Raw genomic sequence first — 17,448 nt, 5'->3', positions numbered from 1 at the left:
CATCTCTACCAAATCTATTGTACTACTCATTCCCAAATGCTCAGCAGATTGCTTGGGGGATGAATTCCAGTGTTTCTGGACAGTACAATCTCTTAAAACCAGCATGGTTATTTTTAATAATTCTTGGGCAACTGATTTCAGAATAATACACCATCATCCACTAGCCAGTGAGATTTATGCAAACAGGGCTAAAATATCAAGCACTTTAGCACAAAAATATCTTATAGTTTAGATTTTCATGTCAATGCCTAGTAAACATTGCAAAACATTAAGGGGTGAATTCTTGAATCACTATATTGTAATTTTTTTTATGGATTAGTTATAGTACTTTGATCTCCAGATTCTGAATTCATATTCAGAGCCCCCGGGAAGGGCTGAATTCAGATATTTAAATCTTGTGCAAAAGAAAATGGACCTGTTTGCATGAGGTAAACCTATCAGCAACCAGAAAAACATTAAAAGGGTCCACAGGTCCTCAAGTCTGCTAACTATAACTTCTACGTTGACCAGCTAATTTCAGATGGATTTGTGGCTGGTACTTTTTGTTACAAGTCAATTGGGTTGAACTCACAGATGCTAGGTTGAGCTGGTGTGAACAAGTTCTTTTCTGTCTCTATATGCCCTCTGAATTTACAGCTACAGCTCAGAAGTCCTGGCAGGCACCCAGTTCTCCTATAATGTGACGGGTGAGTTCTTGCAAAATTTCGCGTTAAGGAAAATGCATGCTACAGTTCTCACCCACTGTGAGTCCACACCCAAGCCTAATGGCAGTTTCTGCCATAACACAGTATGCTGAGCCCAAACAGGCTCACTCTGTTGGAAGAAATTTCCCCAGTTCCCTAAAAGCATTCTCTCCAAAACGTGCACTGAATACAAGTGTTATGCCAGAATTGAATGAATAATTCCCTACTTTATTTGCAGGAGACATGAGCTAATGTGATATGGTGGTTAATTTTGCAAATGTTCTTACCCTTCCTCTGCAGCACAGGATATTGGAATGATGATCACTTACTATTTGCCAGTGCTGTTCTGGGGTAGATTACAGCTAATCGGGTTGGCCACAGTCCCTGTCCCACATGTTTTTAAACAACAACGGAATCATTACATTTGAATACTGAGGGATTGAGCATTTAGATCTAATTTTGGTCAGAAGGATCTGATATTTTCTACAGCAGCTATGAGCACATTCACCTAACTAGAATTTAATTTTTGGGGGTGTATCCTTTAGAAAGCAGAGCAGTGGTGAAAGAATGACCTGTTTATCTTTTATCTATCCCCGAACTCGGTACACTGCTTGGCCTAGGGTAAAGGGTAATAAATAGTTCAATGGTAAAATTGCAAAAATGGTGATTTCTTTGAATTGTAGTGACATTTCTTTAGGTTTCCATATACTGAGCAAGAGTTGGGGCTGGTGCTGAGCAGAGTATCCCTCCCAGTTTGTCTTGATTCTGGTATAACTTCTGCTCTAGCTGCAGAGGTGATTTCAGCAAATACTGGAGCAAAGGCTATGTCGTCACTCCTCAGGAAAGTTGACTACTCTTCATAGGAGCCATACTTAGTGTTGGAAGGCGTGTTAAGGTGGGTGGTGAAGTATTGTTGCCATTTTTTCAAGAATCATCCCTTGTCAATAATATGAATGGAGTCATTTACAGTCTGCATTTTAGGACCATATGTAAGGACCACTGTTTGGAGATAAAGAAGCTCTTCGTTTATTTTTTGGTCTGCATAGCCTTGGATCATCTCAGCCTTGTATTGTATAGGTCTTATTTTTTTCCAAGCACTTTCTTATCATTTATCTCATTTTATATTCACAGTGTACACAGAGGGTTAAAAACCTGCTGTCCATCCTGCTCTCCATCCTTTAGACTTGTGAGTCCCATGTGGAACAGAAACCATGTGTGACCTGATTCTCTTGTATCTGCTCCAGCACTTACAGTATTTGGTACATAGTAAGCTCTTAAAAATACCAAGATGATGATGATGATGATGATGATTACCTCCTTGTCAAGTAGGTGAGGTAAACATTTTTGTCCTCATCTTATGTATTAGGAAACTGAGTCCCAGAGAGATTAAGTACTTTGGCCCAAGTCATAAAAAAGACACCTGTGGCAAGCTGGAACTAGAACCCAGGTCTTCTGACTTGCAGACCTGAGCTTTTTTCAATAGAACATAAAATATACCACTAATATCTTCCTCCAAGAGAACAAAGGGTACGTTAATGAGCCAAATGCTTCTGAAAAAAATAAAAAACGGTTGTCTTTGTAGTACTAAATGGTATTTTTTATACCATTGTATAATAATAAATGTAAAGTCTTTATTAATTAGGCTTTAGTACCTAGTGTTAGAGATCCCCCTGCCGAACACTAGATGGTTTACATTTTCAAATCTTGTGCTCAGTTAAGGGATTGAGTCACAGTTATAGTTTTCATTTTAAGAAATCAAGGTATGCATTAGGGCATTTTCAGAGTCACTGTAGTCACTTTACAGCAGGGTTCCCTCCCAACTGAATAGAACTCACATGGCTAAATCCCTAGCGGCTTCTGAAAATTTACCCCATATTGTCAGTTGAATGATTCTCATTGATTGCAAGCCTATTGATAGGACTTCACAGGCAAAATGGACAATGGGTTGCTTTGACATAAATTATTGTAATGAAACACATTTTTATGCAACTTTCCGAATCCCTTATTAAGTCCTTTAATTTTCATTTAAAATGTCTTGCTGGCAGTACTTACCCCCCTACCCTAGTTGTATTCATGGTTCTAGTAGTTATAAGTAAAAAGAAGCATGTAAATTGTTTCTTTTATAAAGTCTCTGTAATACATTTTCTCTTGCAGCTGAAAGTTCCTTGTTTACTCATAGCATGAGAAGAACATCACTGTTGAGTGCTTATTTTGTATTGAGAATAAAGATGAAGTAGGGAGAAGAACAAGGAAAAATTCTTTGTACTTCTAGGTGAAGATAGTAAAAAAATACATTTTAACCTGATTAAAAAGTTTGTTATTTTTATGTAACTGAAGATTGATTGGGTTTTGAAACATCAACTTCAGTTGAAGTTTGACCTCAATAAAGAACATGGTCTTTTCAAACCATGAAAATATATACATTGGAGTTAGTACTTGAAAATGCCGGGCCAGGTTTGAAAGCAATGATGATAGTTCCATGAAAGATTATTGTAATTTTACAATCAGTTTATCTGTCCAAGTCCTCCAAGATGAGCAGATAACCTATCAGTGTACCTCACGGCCTCCTTCACTTAGTGGTTTGAGCTAAGTTTATCACTGGCCTAACAAGGGGGCAGAGATGGGGAAGAAAATGGTGGGAATTTCTGGAGAGTCTGGCTTCTACCTCCCCCTAAGTGTCCACTCTGTCTCCCTCCATCAACATCACCCCTCCTGGAGCACCCCCCCACCCATCCAACTCCTTTCTGCCTCACAGATTGGGAAGGGGGCAGCTATGGATCTGGGGGTTATGGAGGGGAATGCCCCAATCAGGCATGATCCCTCCTGAGAACCCCCACAAAAAAAGTTTTTATTTATTTTTTTTGGTCTGGGGTGGTGACATCAGACCTTGCCTCTCTCCCAACAAGGAGCCAGTATGGAGTGTTGCGAGGTTCATGGAGGTGACAGTGGGCAGGGCATCGCCCTTCCCAACAAAGAGTTAGGACATGGCATTGTGAGGCCATGTGGAGATGAGTTTGGAGAGATAGTGGGGTTGGTGGGGAAAGATATTGATTTTGATTTTTCAGAACCATTCTCTCTGTTTCTCTGTCTCTTTGTGCCATTATGATTTCACTGTCAGAAAATTGGCAGATCTTCTATCAGTCATATCTCCCCTACAGGAACCAATGAGAAGATGTGACTTATAAACTTATCGTAAATTAATCCCTTCACCTGATTAAAGGACAATTAACTGTGGGCACCCAGGGACACCGGTAACACAATCAAACATACTTTAGGCAATTCACACCTGTATTGCTTACCCATAATGATGCCCACCCCCTGCTATCTCCAATGCTAATTTACAGTTAGCAAGTTTGTTCTTAAATTAACTTATCTGAAACTGCTCTCTTTTAGCTTCCTTTGCTAGCTCTTTACCTTCCGCTCACTTTTTAACTGTGAGTTTCCATAAGGTTCTGTTCTTTTTTCAGTCTACACACATTTTCTTAGGGAGCTCAACTACTTGCATAGCTTAAACTAACATCTTTAGCCATATGTCTCCTAAATCTAAGAAAATAGCCCTGAACTCTCACCTATTTTAAAATCTCAGCTCTACTTGCCTTCACGAGGCACCCGTTGGCATTTAAACTCAATCTATCAAAATTGAACTCATTTTCTCACTCAAGGCTTTTTCTCCAATCTTTCCCATTGCTATTGACACTACTATCCTCTGTCTCAGAGCTCACCACCCTTACTTTAATCTTTGTCTCTTGTCTTTTGCCGTCGACATTTAATTGATCTTCAAATCTTGCTGATTCTCCTATCATATTTCACTGGCCAACTCCCTTCTTTCCAAACAATCATTCTTTTGGTTCAAGACTCATCATCTCCTGGCTGGATTATTTTAACAGTTTCCATAGTAGTCTCCCTGACTGAAGTTTCTCTTCTTTTCTGCCTTACATACAGCTACTCAGGCCCTCATCTTAAAAGTCATTCAGAAAGCCTCACACCCCTCCTCAAAAACCTCCAAGAGTAAGCAGAACAGCCTACTCGAAAGGGCATCGGCCTGGAAGTCAGATAACCTGGTGTTCTAACCCCAGCTCTGCCCCTTGCCTGCTGTGTGGCTTTGGGCAAATCACTTAAGAAGCAGAAGCAGCGTGGCTTAGTGGAAAGAGCCCGGGCTTGGGAGTCAGAGGTCATGGGTTCTAATCCCGGCTGCGCCACTTGACTGCTGTGTGACCTTGGGCAAGTCACTTAACTTCTCTGTGCCTCAGTTACCTCATCTGTAAAAATGGGGATTAAAATGTATGAGTTCCACATGGGACAATCTGATTACCCTCTATCAACCCCAGCACTTAGAACCGTGGTCAGCACATCGTAAGCACTTAACAAATACCATTATTATTATTATTATTATTACTTAACTTCTCTGTGCCTCACTTTCCTGAGCTGTAAAATGGGGATGCAATATTTGTTCTACTGTGAGTCCCAAGAGGAATAAAGACTGTGTCTGACCTGATATCTACTCCAGAGCTCAGACCAGTGCTTGCCACTTAGTAAGTGCTTAACAAATATAACAACAACAATAATAATAATAATATTCTCCATATTAAATAAAATCTCACAGACATGACACTTAGAGCACTCCCCCTGCTGTTTTCTATTTACCTATCTAGTCTTTTCTCATTAACTTCAGCTCACACCCTCTTGACAATTCTGTCTTGGAGTTATTGTTTATATCTTTTCTTCTGCATGGAAGACCCTCCCTCCTCAAATTCATCAAAACATGGACATCCCCTATTTCAAAGCCCTCCTAAAAAACTCCTTCCATCTAGAGACATCTTCCTCATCTTGTCAGCTCATCCTTAACCAATCAATCCAATGATCAATAGTACCAATTGAGTACTTACTCTGTGCAGAACAACTACTAAGCACTTGGGAGAGTACAATAAAGTTAGACACAGTCCTGGTCTTCAAGTAGCTTACATTTAAACACATGAGTTTTAAGGTGTGTATCCATGTTTTGCTTACCTTTATAACTGCCTCTCTTGTTTTTAGCATTTACATCCGACCTGTCACTTTTACTACTGTAGGTTTACGATCGGGTCAGCATGTCTCACCTATTAGAATATGAGTTTTTATTCAGGAAACACTTCTTGTCCTTCTACTATACTTTCCCAATTGCAGAAACAAGTGTATTGCATTCAGAAGGCTCTCAATAAAGACTACTGGGATTATTACTGCTATACTGTAAGTACCTTTGAAGGCAGGGACTCTATGTTTTATTTCCCAAGCCTCTAGTATAGTGTTCTGACTATGCTAGGTACTCAATAATACCAAAGATTCTGCCACTTAAGCTGCTTATGAAGGTGATGGACATGATACAGTGATCTGATGTTTGACATTCTCCTGAAGCACCCTCAGAATTTCAAGGAAAGTGACTGGTTCTTGAAGCTTGCCCAACTGAAGCTTACTTCCAATTTGTTTTGTGGAAATCTGGAGCTGTGAGAAAGCTGCTAGATTAACGATAATAATTATAGTACTTGTTAAGCACTATGTGCCAAGCACTGTACTAAGCACTGGGGTGGATATAAATTAATCGGGTTTTGACACAATCCCTGTCCCAAATGGGGCTCAGCATCTAAGACTGGGGGATAAGGCCATCTTATATATATCATGACGAATGTGATTTTGATGCTTGCCACTTACCCTGAAACAGCTAATGAAGTGCAAAATTGAAAAATCTGTCCTGCTGTAGCTTTCCTTAGCAGGAGATACCTAAGATGCCACAGATTGCTGTGGGAAGTAATTTGTCAGACTTCCTAATAAAGCAAACTGATCACTGTATCTAATGTGCTGGGCATGAGCACTGGTTGTCACTCTGATAGTTTCTAGATAAAAGAAGAGAAAGGAAGGGCTTTGAAATGATCCACAACATTTCTTATTTTTTACAGCTTAGCCACTGGTCCAAGTCATTTATCTTTGACTAGGAAGTTAATCACAAAGTATATCTAGTGCAGATATGCAGCTCAGGTAATATAGGCAATGTGGAGAGTAATTATTAACTGCCATACTCCAGGTGATGATGGAGTCTCCCATCAGGAATGATGGATGAGCCTCGGTCCTGAAGCTTCAGGACTCCAGGACTGAGAACCATGTACTTCCCCATCTCTGTCGATCATGTTCCCGCTGGGGCAGGGACTGCAAAAAGTGAGGAGGTGGGCATGGCAGCAGTCTATCGCAAGGTGCACGTGGGGTCTTTACCGACTCTAGCCAGCTGCAGGCAGAGCTAGGACTAAAATTCAGGCCTCTTGAGTCCCAGTAAAGTGTTCTTTCCACGGTACCAAAAGCAGGGCTTCATACCCTCAATGTTAATAATGTAGGTTGATACCTATGGGGTAAAAATTCTTTATTCCACTACTAGGAAAGAAAAATCAAGCGACCCATGGGATTGGGATTAAAATGGCCTCAATCAAATCTAAGTTAAAAGCACCCTAGCTTTTGTGAAACACAGAAGAGAGATATAAAGCAATGCAATTGTATTGGGGGAACCAAGCTCCTTATGATTTTTTTAAATAACTTGAGCCAGTGGCTTCTTAGAACATTCAGGAGTGCCCTGAAACAAGGTATGGGAGTTGTCCAGTTATTAGAGGAGCAGCATGGTGAAGTGGATAGAGCACAGGCCTGGGAATCAGAAGGCCATAGGTTCTAATCCTGGCTCTGCCACTTGTCTGCTCTGTGACATTGGGCAGGTCACTTCACTTCTCTGGGCCTCAGTCACCTCATCTGTAAAATGGGATTAAGACTGTGAGCCCCACATAGGATAGGGACCGAGTCCAACTTGATTTGCTTGTATTCACTGCAGCAAATTTCCCACACTCCTTTATTAAAATATTGATATGTTTGCAGGAAATTGGAGGCAAAAGCACTTAAATATTCACCACTTAATACTCGGGCATATAAACTGACTAGGCTTCTGTTTAAGAAGAAAGGATGATGGAGTACCACAGAAGTCATGTACAGTGCCTGGCTCATAATAAACACTTAACAAATACCTCCGTTATTATTATTATTATTACCAAGGCCATACCTGCAGTAGGGATGTGAGATCAGAATTCTCTGAAGCAGAATTCTCTGTAAGACAGTGAATGACCCAGCAATTTTTTTTACATTGCTTTTGGACACAATTCAAGTTTTCGAAAATCACAATTGGTCCTGAATTTGGCATAGTCAAAGAATCTTAAGACTGAAAGTGATCTTAAGCAGTCCCCTCATCTTCCTCTTCTTTCCTACAAACTATGCTTTTGCACTGTACCTCACCCTAGCAAACAGGAACCAGGCAAAACCTCGGGAACCATTCAAAAGCTCACTTTCTTGCTTATTACTCATTCCCCAGTATTGAACTGAAAACCACAAAACAGCCTCTCAGTTGGGTGTACACGAAGGTTCCGGTAACAGTGTCATAAATCTATTCCAAATATATTAAGCATTAGATTCAATAAATTCAATCAAACTTCATTTGGTGAAGTGAAAAGTTCCCAATTTTCCAACTGCCAAGTATGAGAGAAGAAACAATGAGTTCCAGGGGGTTGGGATAACTTAATATAATGGTTTAAGCAATTCTTGTCTCGGAAAATGAAGGTAAAATCTGTTCACCAAAGGAAAAATGAGACTTAGAAATTTCCATAAAATCCCATTTTTGAAATTCAAAAATTTCAATGGAATTTGAAGTCAACCATCTGAAAAGGAATGGGGCATTTTTCGTATCTTCCTGAGAACTGGGTTGGGATAATGCTAAGGATAACCTTGCTGGGTCACTTGGCTTCATCCTATACTTGGGGGTGACATGCCCATACTCCTTTATTATACTATCGATATGTCTGCAGGAAGTGAGGCAGAAGCACTTCAATATTCACCACTTAATAGTGGTGCATATAAACTGACTAGGCTTCTGTTTAAGAAGAAAGGGTGATGGAGTACCACAGATGTCATGCAAACCCTAGCCTGTGCTCATTCAGTTCTGACACACAAAGGAAATACCAATTCTTCACCCGGAATTGGCTTTGATGAAGAAAATAGTCTTCATTGCCATTCCTCGAATGCGTGTATATTCCTCACTGTGAGATGGGAACATATCTGCCAACTCTGTTGTGTTGTAATAATAATGATAATAATAATAATTACGGTATTTGTTAAGCGCTTACTATGTGCCAAGCACTGGTCTAAGCACTAGGGTAGATATGAGTTAATCAGGTTGTCCCACTTGGGGCTCACAGTCTTCATCCCCATTTTACAGATGAGGTAACTGAGGCACAGCGAAGTTAAAGTGGCTTGCCCAAGGTCATACAGCAGACAAGTGGCAGAGCCGGGATTAGAACCCACATCCTGTGACTCCCGAGCCCGTGCTCTTCTCATGAAACCACACTGCTTCTCAATAATTCTGGTATTTGTTAAACATTGTACTCTCCCAAGCACTTAGTACACTGCTCAGCACACAGTAAACATTCAATAAATATCACTGATTGATTGATTCCAGAGTCTTTCGTGGAGGAGGCCACTGGGTCATCACATACAAAAAATAATATTTTCCATTTTTTGAAAATCAATTCTTAGTCCAATCTGCATGTATTTCCAATGCAACAACATGAGAAACAGAAGAAATAACTTGATGTCATGTGGGCCTCAACCATAATTTGATACTCACCTATAACACAGAATGGTTTCCTGGCAAATCTTAATCTTCCTTGCCATCCTCTGTATCGACAACAGCAACCCGCAGACCAGATACGTATGATAAACTCCAAACCAAAGACGACAATCATAACAAACTCCTACAAAAAGCAAATGAGAAACATGACTACGGCGGGCATTATAGAAGAAAATAAGCAATGAGCTGCTCTTTGATATGTCTGGGAATTTAGGCCATTCATCTACAATTTCAAGACACTGGAAAGTAAAGTGAAGCACATTCCTCTTTTCTAAATCAAGCTCAACCTTTTGGATCACATTCAGGCGTTAAAATGCTTGCCTACCCACACAGAATAAGCATAATTTCCTCTCAAGGGCTTCTCTGCTTGGGGTTAAGACCACGGTCTGGTCTCAGATAGGTGAGCTGACGTGCATTCATTCATTCATTCATTCAATCATATTTATTGAGCCCTTACTGTGTGCAGAGCATTGTATTAAGCACTTAGAAAGTACACAGTAGTAGCTGGTTTTCTTATCCACACAATCACATGTGACAGTGCCTGAATTTAGAGCTCAAGCCTTAATTTCAACTGTATGTTTTTGGAAGGGCAGATTTTTATTTCATGGAAAAGAAGTCATTTAATCCCAAAGTTTATGTGACTAGTCTACTTAGTGAAAATAGCTACAGTATTTACAAGTTTATATGGTGTTCTTTACTTGTAAAATCAAAACCTTTTTAAAACATCAAACTTTAAGAGTGTTGAAACATATTTATAGCATACATGATTGGAAGTGATGAGAAAAAGAACTGGGTACCAAGCAGCAAAATTAGATTGTTAATGGTTATCTTGTTCTTCTGGGAGCTCTGCCTGGAAAACATCACTGTTCTAGTGGGGTAAAGTGACTTTGAAGTCATTCAGGAAGAGTAGTGAGTTAGCCCAGGGGTACATCAAACCGGAAGTAGCTTATTAAGCAGTTCGTCCTATAATAACAGACCTCAACAATATTTGGAAAGTAAAATAATTTTCCTGACAATGTATCTTTGATCCCTATGTAATGTGGAATGAGTATTGTGTTGTCCAAAGTGGATTTTTTTCGGGGACTTCTTCACAATGTCCTTTTTTTGTTTTTTAAACATAATGAGCCCATTTCCCTCCTCCCTATGTGTTGGTGAGGGGGTGAGATTTCTAAAAGCCATAGTGGCAGTCACTGGAGGGTGTCTTAATTCCCTAAACAGATAGGCGCTTCCTGGGTGCAAAGAGGAAAAATCTGGCCCACAGCTTGAAGTTCCTAGAGCGAGTCACTGCATTCAGTACTTCAGGGAAAGTAAGATACTGGCATACGATTAAAATGTTAGGATCATTAGTTGGGTAATGTGAGAGAAGTCTTGGGAAGAGACAATTTCAATGAAACAACCTAATATTAAGAGGTTGGACTTGGTCTTGGAATATCCGTCCATGCCCATCCCCTTTCCACAGGTTTCATGCTGTCATTTTCCTCAGACACTGGGGTATTGCCTAATAGCACACCAACCCCAACAGATTAAAAGCTGTAGTGGGGAGATAATGGTGTTCCTCCATAGTTTTCTGACAGGTCTGCTTCCCGCCCACATCCTGTTGGACTCCTGGAAAGTAGGCTACTCCTCCTGGGAATCAAAGAAAATTGGGCTTAATTTGAGCAAGAGATTTTGGTTTGACTTGAGAAGAATTTCTTGCTTTTAAGGGTGCATTGAAACTGGAAATGCTACCAAGTGAGCCAGTGGAATGTCCCAGGAGAAGTCTAAAAAGAAATAGAACTGCCTAGATAGCTCAGGCTTTCCCCAGCCTGGAGTGAGGAGTTTGGATCAGAATGCTCCTCGGAGCTCTCTATGATTCTATAAATGTTGAAACTCTGGGGACCCACTTTACATTTTGGAGCACCCACATCAAAGGAGCTCAAAGCAACATACCAGGATTACTTGATTAATACTCACATCATCTCTTTAAATAGGGCAAACTTACAAACTATCTTTGGTTTATCAAGCATGCTAATGAAGGATAGAGATTGAGAAATTTCAGTCTGTCGTAGGGACGGAAATGCAATTCAAGTTTCCTGTAGCAATAAATAATAATGTATTTCCTGCCTGCTGAAATATTTCAGTGTGCTAAAACCTAGAAATGAGGTGGGTTCTATCTAAAGAGCCTTTTTTTCCTTCTCCAGTAGAGAATCAAATCACAACCTTTTGTTGGAGTTCCTTTATTGTGATGCTTCTGAAAATGGTATTAAGTAAATATTGCTTTACCGAACTATAGAAGTGTAACCCTTAATGGAATATGTTTTTTTCAATATTTGACAGTATATTTTTCATTAGACAATGTGATTTGATATCTCGGTAGCCATTAACTTCTCTTAATTCTGTGCCACGAGACAGCATTTTTGTAGAATGAAATGGTGACATTATAAATTCTGTGACATTTGAGCCAATTCTCAACCAGTTGTGGCTAATTAGTCCCACAAAATTGGAGCTAGCTGTTCTATTCATAATATTAGGACAATCAATTTCCTGTTATTTTCACTCACTTTTTTAATTTAAAGGAACACGGTTTTAGCAGACTAACATCTCTCCTACTAGAATGCCTAGAACATTCAGGGAAAGAATTATTGAAAAGCTGAGGTACAAAATTCAGAGATCAGAAGATTAAGATTTTGATTATGGGCAATTTGGAAAATTGTAGCAGAATGTCAAAATGCCAAAGAAATGTTATTTCAAAATATGTGTATTAATGTCTAAAATCATCAAATGCTTTGGAATTCTTAATCCCTGGTGAGTACAGAAATACTCCTAACTTCTTACAGTAAAAAACAACATTTACAGCACACTTTTATTTCAAACTGTCCAGTAAAATTTTACTCCTAATTTTGGTGGTTCATGGCCTCTTCAAAGATAGAGGTAACAACAGCAGTCTCTACCTTTAATGGCTTGAAAGATCCCCCTCACCTCTGTGGCCTAGTGGTGAGAGCACAGACAGGGAGTCAGAAGGACTTGGATTCTAATCTTGGCTCAGCCACTTATCCGCTGTGTGACCATGGGTAAGTCACTTCACTTCTCTGTGCCTCAGTTACCTCATCTGGAAAAGGGGGTTAAGAATATGAGTCCCATGTGGCATGGTGTCCAATCTGACTGTCTCAAATCTATCCTGGAATTTAGAATAGAGTTTGGCACAGAGTAAGTGCTTAACAAATACCATAAGGAAAAAAAAAGAGAATGAGTTTTGTTCCCTTCAGTGGGAAGACTAACTCCTTACTTTTCATCTCTCTCTCCTCCCCAGATCACTAATCCCAAACCTACCCTCTCATTCCCAAGATGCTGCAATGACTGCTGCTTCTGCTGTTGTCTCTCTTGAGATCAGGTAGGACCGTGAGCTCTCAAGATGTCTTGGGTCACAATTCCCGGATATAGGATGACAAATTCTATGCATGCGACACTTAGTGAGAGCCAGTCTCTTGGAGTTATTGGAGCACCAATTTAATAAATGTGTAGGGTACCTCTAGTCATTTCCCCAAACACTCAGGAATTTAGATCCAGAACTCTATTTTAATGTTAGGGAGAGAAAAGTAAGTCTAAATGCCTTCATTCATTCAACTGTACTTATTGAGTGCTTACTGTGTGCAGAGCACTGCACACATATAATGTAACAATAACCAGAAACTCTGAATGACTCAAAAGCCATTAGAAATGTATCCCCGAGTCATGCAGTGAGAAAGACATCCAGCAAGGATATAAGTGTGTATCCCAGCAAGCAGGAAGAGAGAAAGTGCAAGCCAAGCTTCCCTCTCAGGAATCTAAACACTTCACTGACTTGGTCATCGTAAGCTTGTTGTGGGCAGGTAGCATGTTACTAACTTGTTAAATTGAACTCTCCCAAGTGCTCAGTATAATGCTCTCTACACAGTAAGTGCTCAATAAATCCCTTTGTTTGATTTCTTACTCAGATGATTCCGGGAAATATAGTTCTTTGGCTTCTGGGAAATGTAGCTCCCAGGCAGCAGGTGTGGTGGGAATAAGTTTCCTACTTGCCCTTCAGTTCTGTTTCAACCTTAATCCTAATAAGGTTGTAGCCCAAACATTGGCTCAACCAGTCTCTGCTAAATGGCCTTTAATTCCCTGATTAACCATTCATTTTGTTTTCATGTATAGCAGCCTAGCTAAACATGAAAATGTTAATGTTACTACTGGAACACAATTAGATTTTTCTGGCTATATCTTGTTTCACTACAAAACATTTTAACAATGACATTGTACAGTATTTAAAAGGTCACTTGCTTGTCGGGAAAATTACAGTTTATAGCTAAGTTGCTTTATTTTATCCATTAGTGGTAATACCTCAATTTATGGATGGAAAAACAGGAAAGAGTTTCCCAGTCTATAATTTTTAGCCTGCCTGTTCAGCTCTGTTGGTTCTAAATACAGTTCACTCTCTTACAGTAAGATGTCTTTTATGTCAGTAGGTACCTTTTTTGATTTATTTCCGCCACAGGCCTCTGGGACAGTTAAGTAGTAAACCAATTACATTTTTATTATTTTGGTACTGAACAAGATGTTGCTTTTCACTCAGGGCCAGAGCATTATCTTTATCCTCCCTCAAGCAGAATATTCTGAGGTCATCCTATATTGCCTGCTCCACTTCCAGTTGTCCCTGAAGCAGAAGTGTTGTCCCTTGGTCCAGAGATGCTGCTGCCTCCTGTTTTGATTTGTATCTAGGAATGGGAATTCCATAGAGAGAAAATTTCCTGCATACTTTGCACATAAGAATACAGTTCAGAGGGCCAGGGGTAATGGGCACCAAAACACACCCTCATACAAGCAGACCAAGAAATCTGGCCACAGGAAGCAATGTAGTCTAATGGAAAGATCATGGGCCAGGGATTCAGAGTATCCTGGTTCTAATTCTGGCTCTGCCACTTTGCTGCTGTGACCTTGGGTAAGTCACTTAACTTCTCTGAACCTCAGTTTTCCCATCTGTAAAAATGCAGATTCACTGCCTGTCCTCTTTCTTTTTAGACTGCCATCCCTGTGGAGGACAGGGATTGTGTCTGACCTGATTATCTTGTATTTACTCCAATGCTTAGTAACAAATACCACAATTATTCATTCATTCAGTAGTATTTATTGGGCACTTAATGTGTGCAGAGCACTATACTAAGCGTGTGGAATGTACAATTTGGCAGCAGCAGAGACAATCCCTGCACAACAATGGGCTCACGGTCTAATTATTATATTAGGTAGAGTGTAAACACACAAAAACAATATCAGATAATAATGATGATGATAATCCATTGGCTTGGCATTCCCAGATGTTCGCGAAGTCTTTCAAATTGTTGGTCAGAGACCTCAACTTCCCTTCCATCTTTCTAAATTCTGGATAGGCAGTAAATTTGGGAAGCCAGGGGAAAGAACGTGTAGAGAGGGTCTCTTTTTTTGATTATGGGAGGGGTTTGTGGGAAGGAATTCAACTAAATAAATACAGTGCAAATTCTGTGAAACTCCACTCTATTTTTCCTCTATTCCCTTGGAAGAATATTTTCCTTTCCCCCCTAAATTTGGGAGCTCCTAAAGGCTCAGTTCTGATTTCTTTTCTTTTTTTTATCTCCACCCACTCACCTGGAGAACTCATTCACTTTCATGGCTTCAACTACCATCTCTAGGCAAATGATTCCAATATCTGCACCTCCAGGCCGGATCTTTTTCCTTCTCTGCAGACTTGCACTTACTCCTGCCTTCAGGACAACTCTACTTGGATGTCTCTCGGCACCTCAAACTTAACATGTCCAAAACAGAACTCCTTAACTTTCCGTCCAAATCCTGTCCTCCTCTGACTTTCTCATGACGGTAGACGGCACCACCTTCCTCCCTGCATCAGTAGCCCATAAACCTGGCATTAGAGAAGCAGCATGCTCTAGTTGAAAGAACATGGGCCAAGAGCCAGAGGCTCTGGGTTCTAATCTTGACTCCACCACTTACCCGCTGTGTGATCTTGGGTAAACCTCTTACCTTCTTTGTGCCATAGTTCCCTCATTCAATTCCTTTTCTCCCTCCTACTTAGACAGTGAGCTCCCTGTGGGACCTGGATATTTTGTATCTATCCCAGCACTTAATAGAGTGTTTGGCATATAGTAAGCATTAACAAATGACATTATTATTATTACTATCATCATCATCATCATCATCCTTGATTAATCTCTCTCAGTTGCATATTCAGTCCATACCCAAATCCTGTCAGTTCTACCTTTGTGATATCTCTAGAATCCACCCCTTCGTCTCAATCCAAACTGCTGCTATTACCATGCTGAGAAGCTCTAGGATTAATCATATCCTTCCTTGACTAATAATAATAATAATGTTGGTATTTGTTAAGCGCTTACTATGTGCAGAGCACTGTTCTAAGCGCTGGGGTAGACACAGGGGAATCAGGTTGTCCCACGTGGGGCTCACAGTCTTAATCCCCATTTTACAGATGAGGGAACTGAGGCCCAGAGAAGTTAAGTGACTTGCCCACAGTCACACAGCTGACAAGTGGCAGAGCTGGGATTCGAACTCATGAGCCCTGACTCCAAAGCCCGTGCTCTTTCCACTGTATATCTTTTCCCTTTCAGCTGCCTGGATCTTTTTTCTAAAAAAAAATTAAGTCCACATCTTCCCACTCCTCAAAAACCTCCATTGCTTGCCATCCCATCTCCACATCAAACACAAACTCTTTACAATAAACTTTAATCAATCAATCAATCAATGGTATTTATTGAGCACTTAGCAGAGTATAAATCTAAAAGAATTAGCAGAAACATTCCCTGCCCATAACAACCTTACAGTCTAGGGGGAGAGACAGACATTAATACAAATAAATAATTTATGATAGATAATTTAAAGACATGTACAAGGGTGCTGTGGGGTTGAGGGTGAGGTGACTATCAAATTCTAAAGATCACAGATGCAAGTGCATAGAGGATGCAGAAGGGAGAAGAAGTTGGGAAAAAGAGGAATTAGTCAGGGAAGGCCCCTTGGAGGAGATGTGACCTTAAAAATGCTCTGAAGGTGGAAAGTGTGGCCTGGTGCATATGGAGGAGGAGGGAGTTCCTGGCTAGGAAGAGAATGTGGGAAAGGGGTTGGTGGTGAGATAGATATGATTGAGGCACAGTGATTAAACTGGTGCTAGAGGAGTGGAATGTGCAGGCTGGACTGTAATAATAATGTTGGTATTTGGTATTTGTTAAGCGCTTACTATGTTCAGAGCACTGTTCTAAGCGCTGGGGTAGATACAGGGAAATCAGGTTGACCCACGTGAGGCTCACAGTTAATCCCCATTTTACAGATGAGGTAACTGAGGCCAAGAGAAGTTAAGTGACCTGCCCACAGTCACACAGCTGACAAGTGGCAGAGCTGGGATTCGAACCCATGACCTCTGACTCCCAAGCCCGGGCTCTTTCCACTGAGCCACACTGCTAGTACGAGAAACAGCGTGGCTCGGTGGAAAGAGCTTGGGTTTAGGAGTCAGAGGTCATGGGTTCTAATCCCAGCTCCGCCATCTGTCAGCTGTGTGACTTTGGGCAAGTCACTTAACTTCTCGGTGCCTCAGTTACCTCATCTGTAAAATGGGGATTAAGACTGTGAGCCCCATGGGGGACAACCTGATTACCCTCTATCTACCCCAGCGCTTAGAAGAATGCTCAGCACATAGTAAGCGCTTAACAAATACAAACCTTTTTTTAACACACTTGCCCCTTCCTATATCACCTCGCTGATTTTCTACCAACCCAGCCTGCACACTTTGCTCCACAATTGCCAATCTATTCACAGTACCTAGATCTTGTCTAGCTTGCCTTACCCAGAGTCTCCCTCTGGTCTGGGAAGGCAGATGAACTGGCACACTCCCAGACCAATTAGGAACCCACCACACCCCTTGGCTTGAGCATTTGTTGGGGAAAGGGAAAAGGGTGGGGATAATTCTTTGCCTCGTGCCTCAGGCAACTGCTCAGGCTACGGGAATGATAATACTGCTACTACTAATAATAATGGATTTTGTTAAGTGCTTATTATGTGCCAGACCCTCTACTAAATGCTGGGGCA

General features: G+C 40.7%; 1 protein-coding gene across 1 annotated transcript in view; it reads right to left on the bottom strand.

The window, feature by feature from the left end:
• Window positions 1-17,448, bottom strand: part of KCNQ5 (potassium voltage-gated channel subfamily Q member 5) — a 564,859-nt gene that overhangs the window by 120,545 nt on the left and 426,866 nt on the right. The window contains exon 3 of the mRNA XM_007669803.4: window positions 9,364-9,490. Coding sequence (XP_007667993.1) covers window positions 9,364-9,490 — 127 coding nt within the window. The remainder of the gene's footprint in view (window positions 1-9,363; window positions 9,491-17,448) is intronic.

The sequence above is a fragment of the Ornithorhynchus anatinus genome, chromosome 1 (genome assembly GCF_004115215.2).
Source record: "Ornithorhynchus anatinus isolate Pmale09 chromosome 1, mOrnAna1.pri.v4, whole genome shotgun sequence".
In the NCBI taxonomy this organism is placed as follows: Eukaryota; Metazoa; Chordata; class Mammalia; order Monotremata; family Ornithorhynchidae; genus Ornithorhynchus; species Ornithorhynchus anatinus.
The sequence above is the reverse complement of the archived record's forward strand: the minus strand, read 5'-3'. Positions and strand labels throughout refer to the sequence as shown.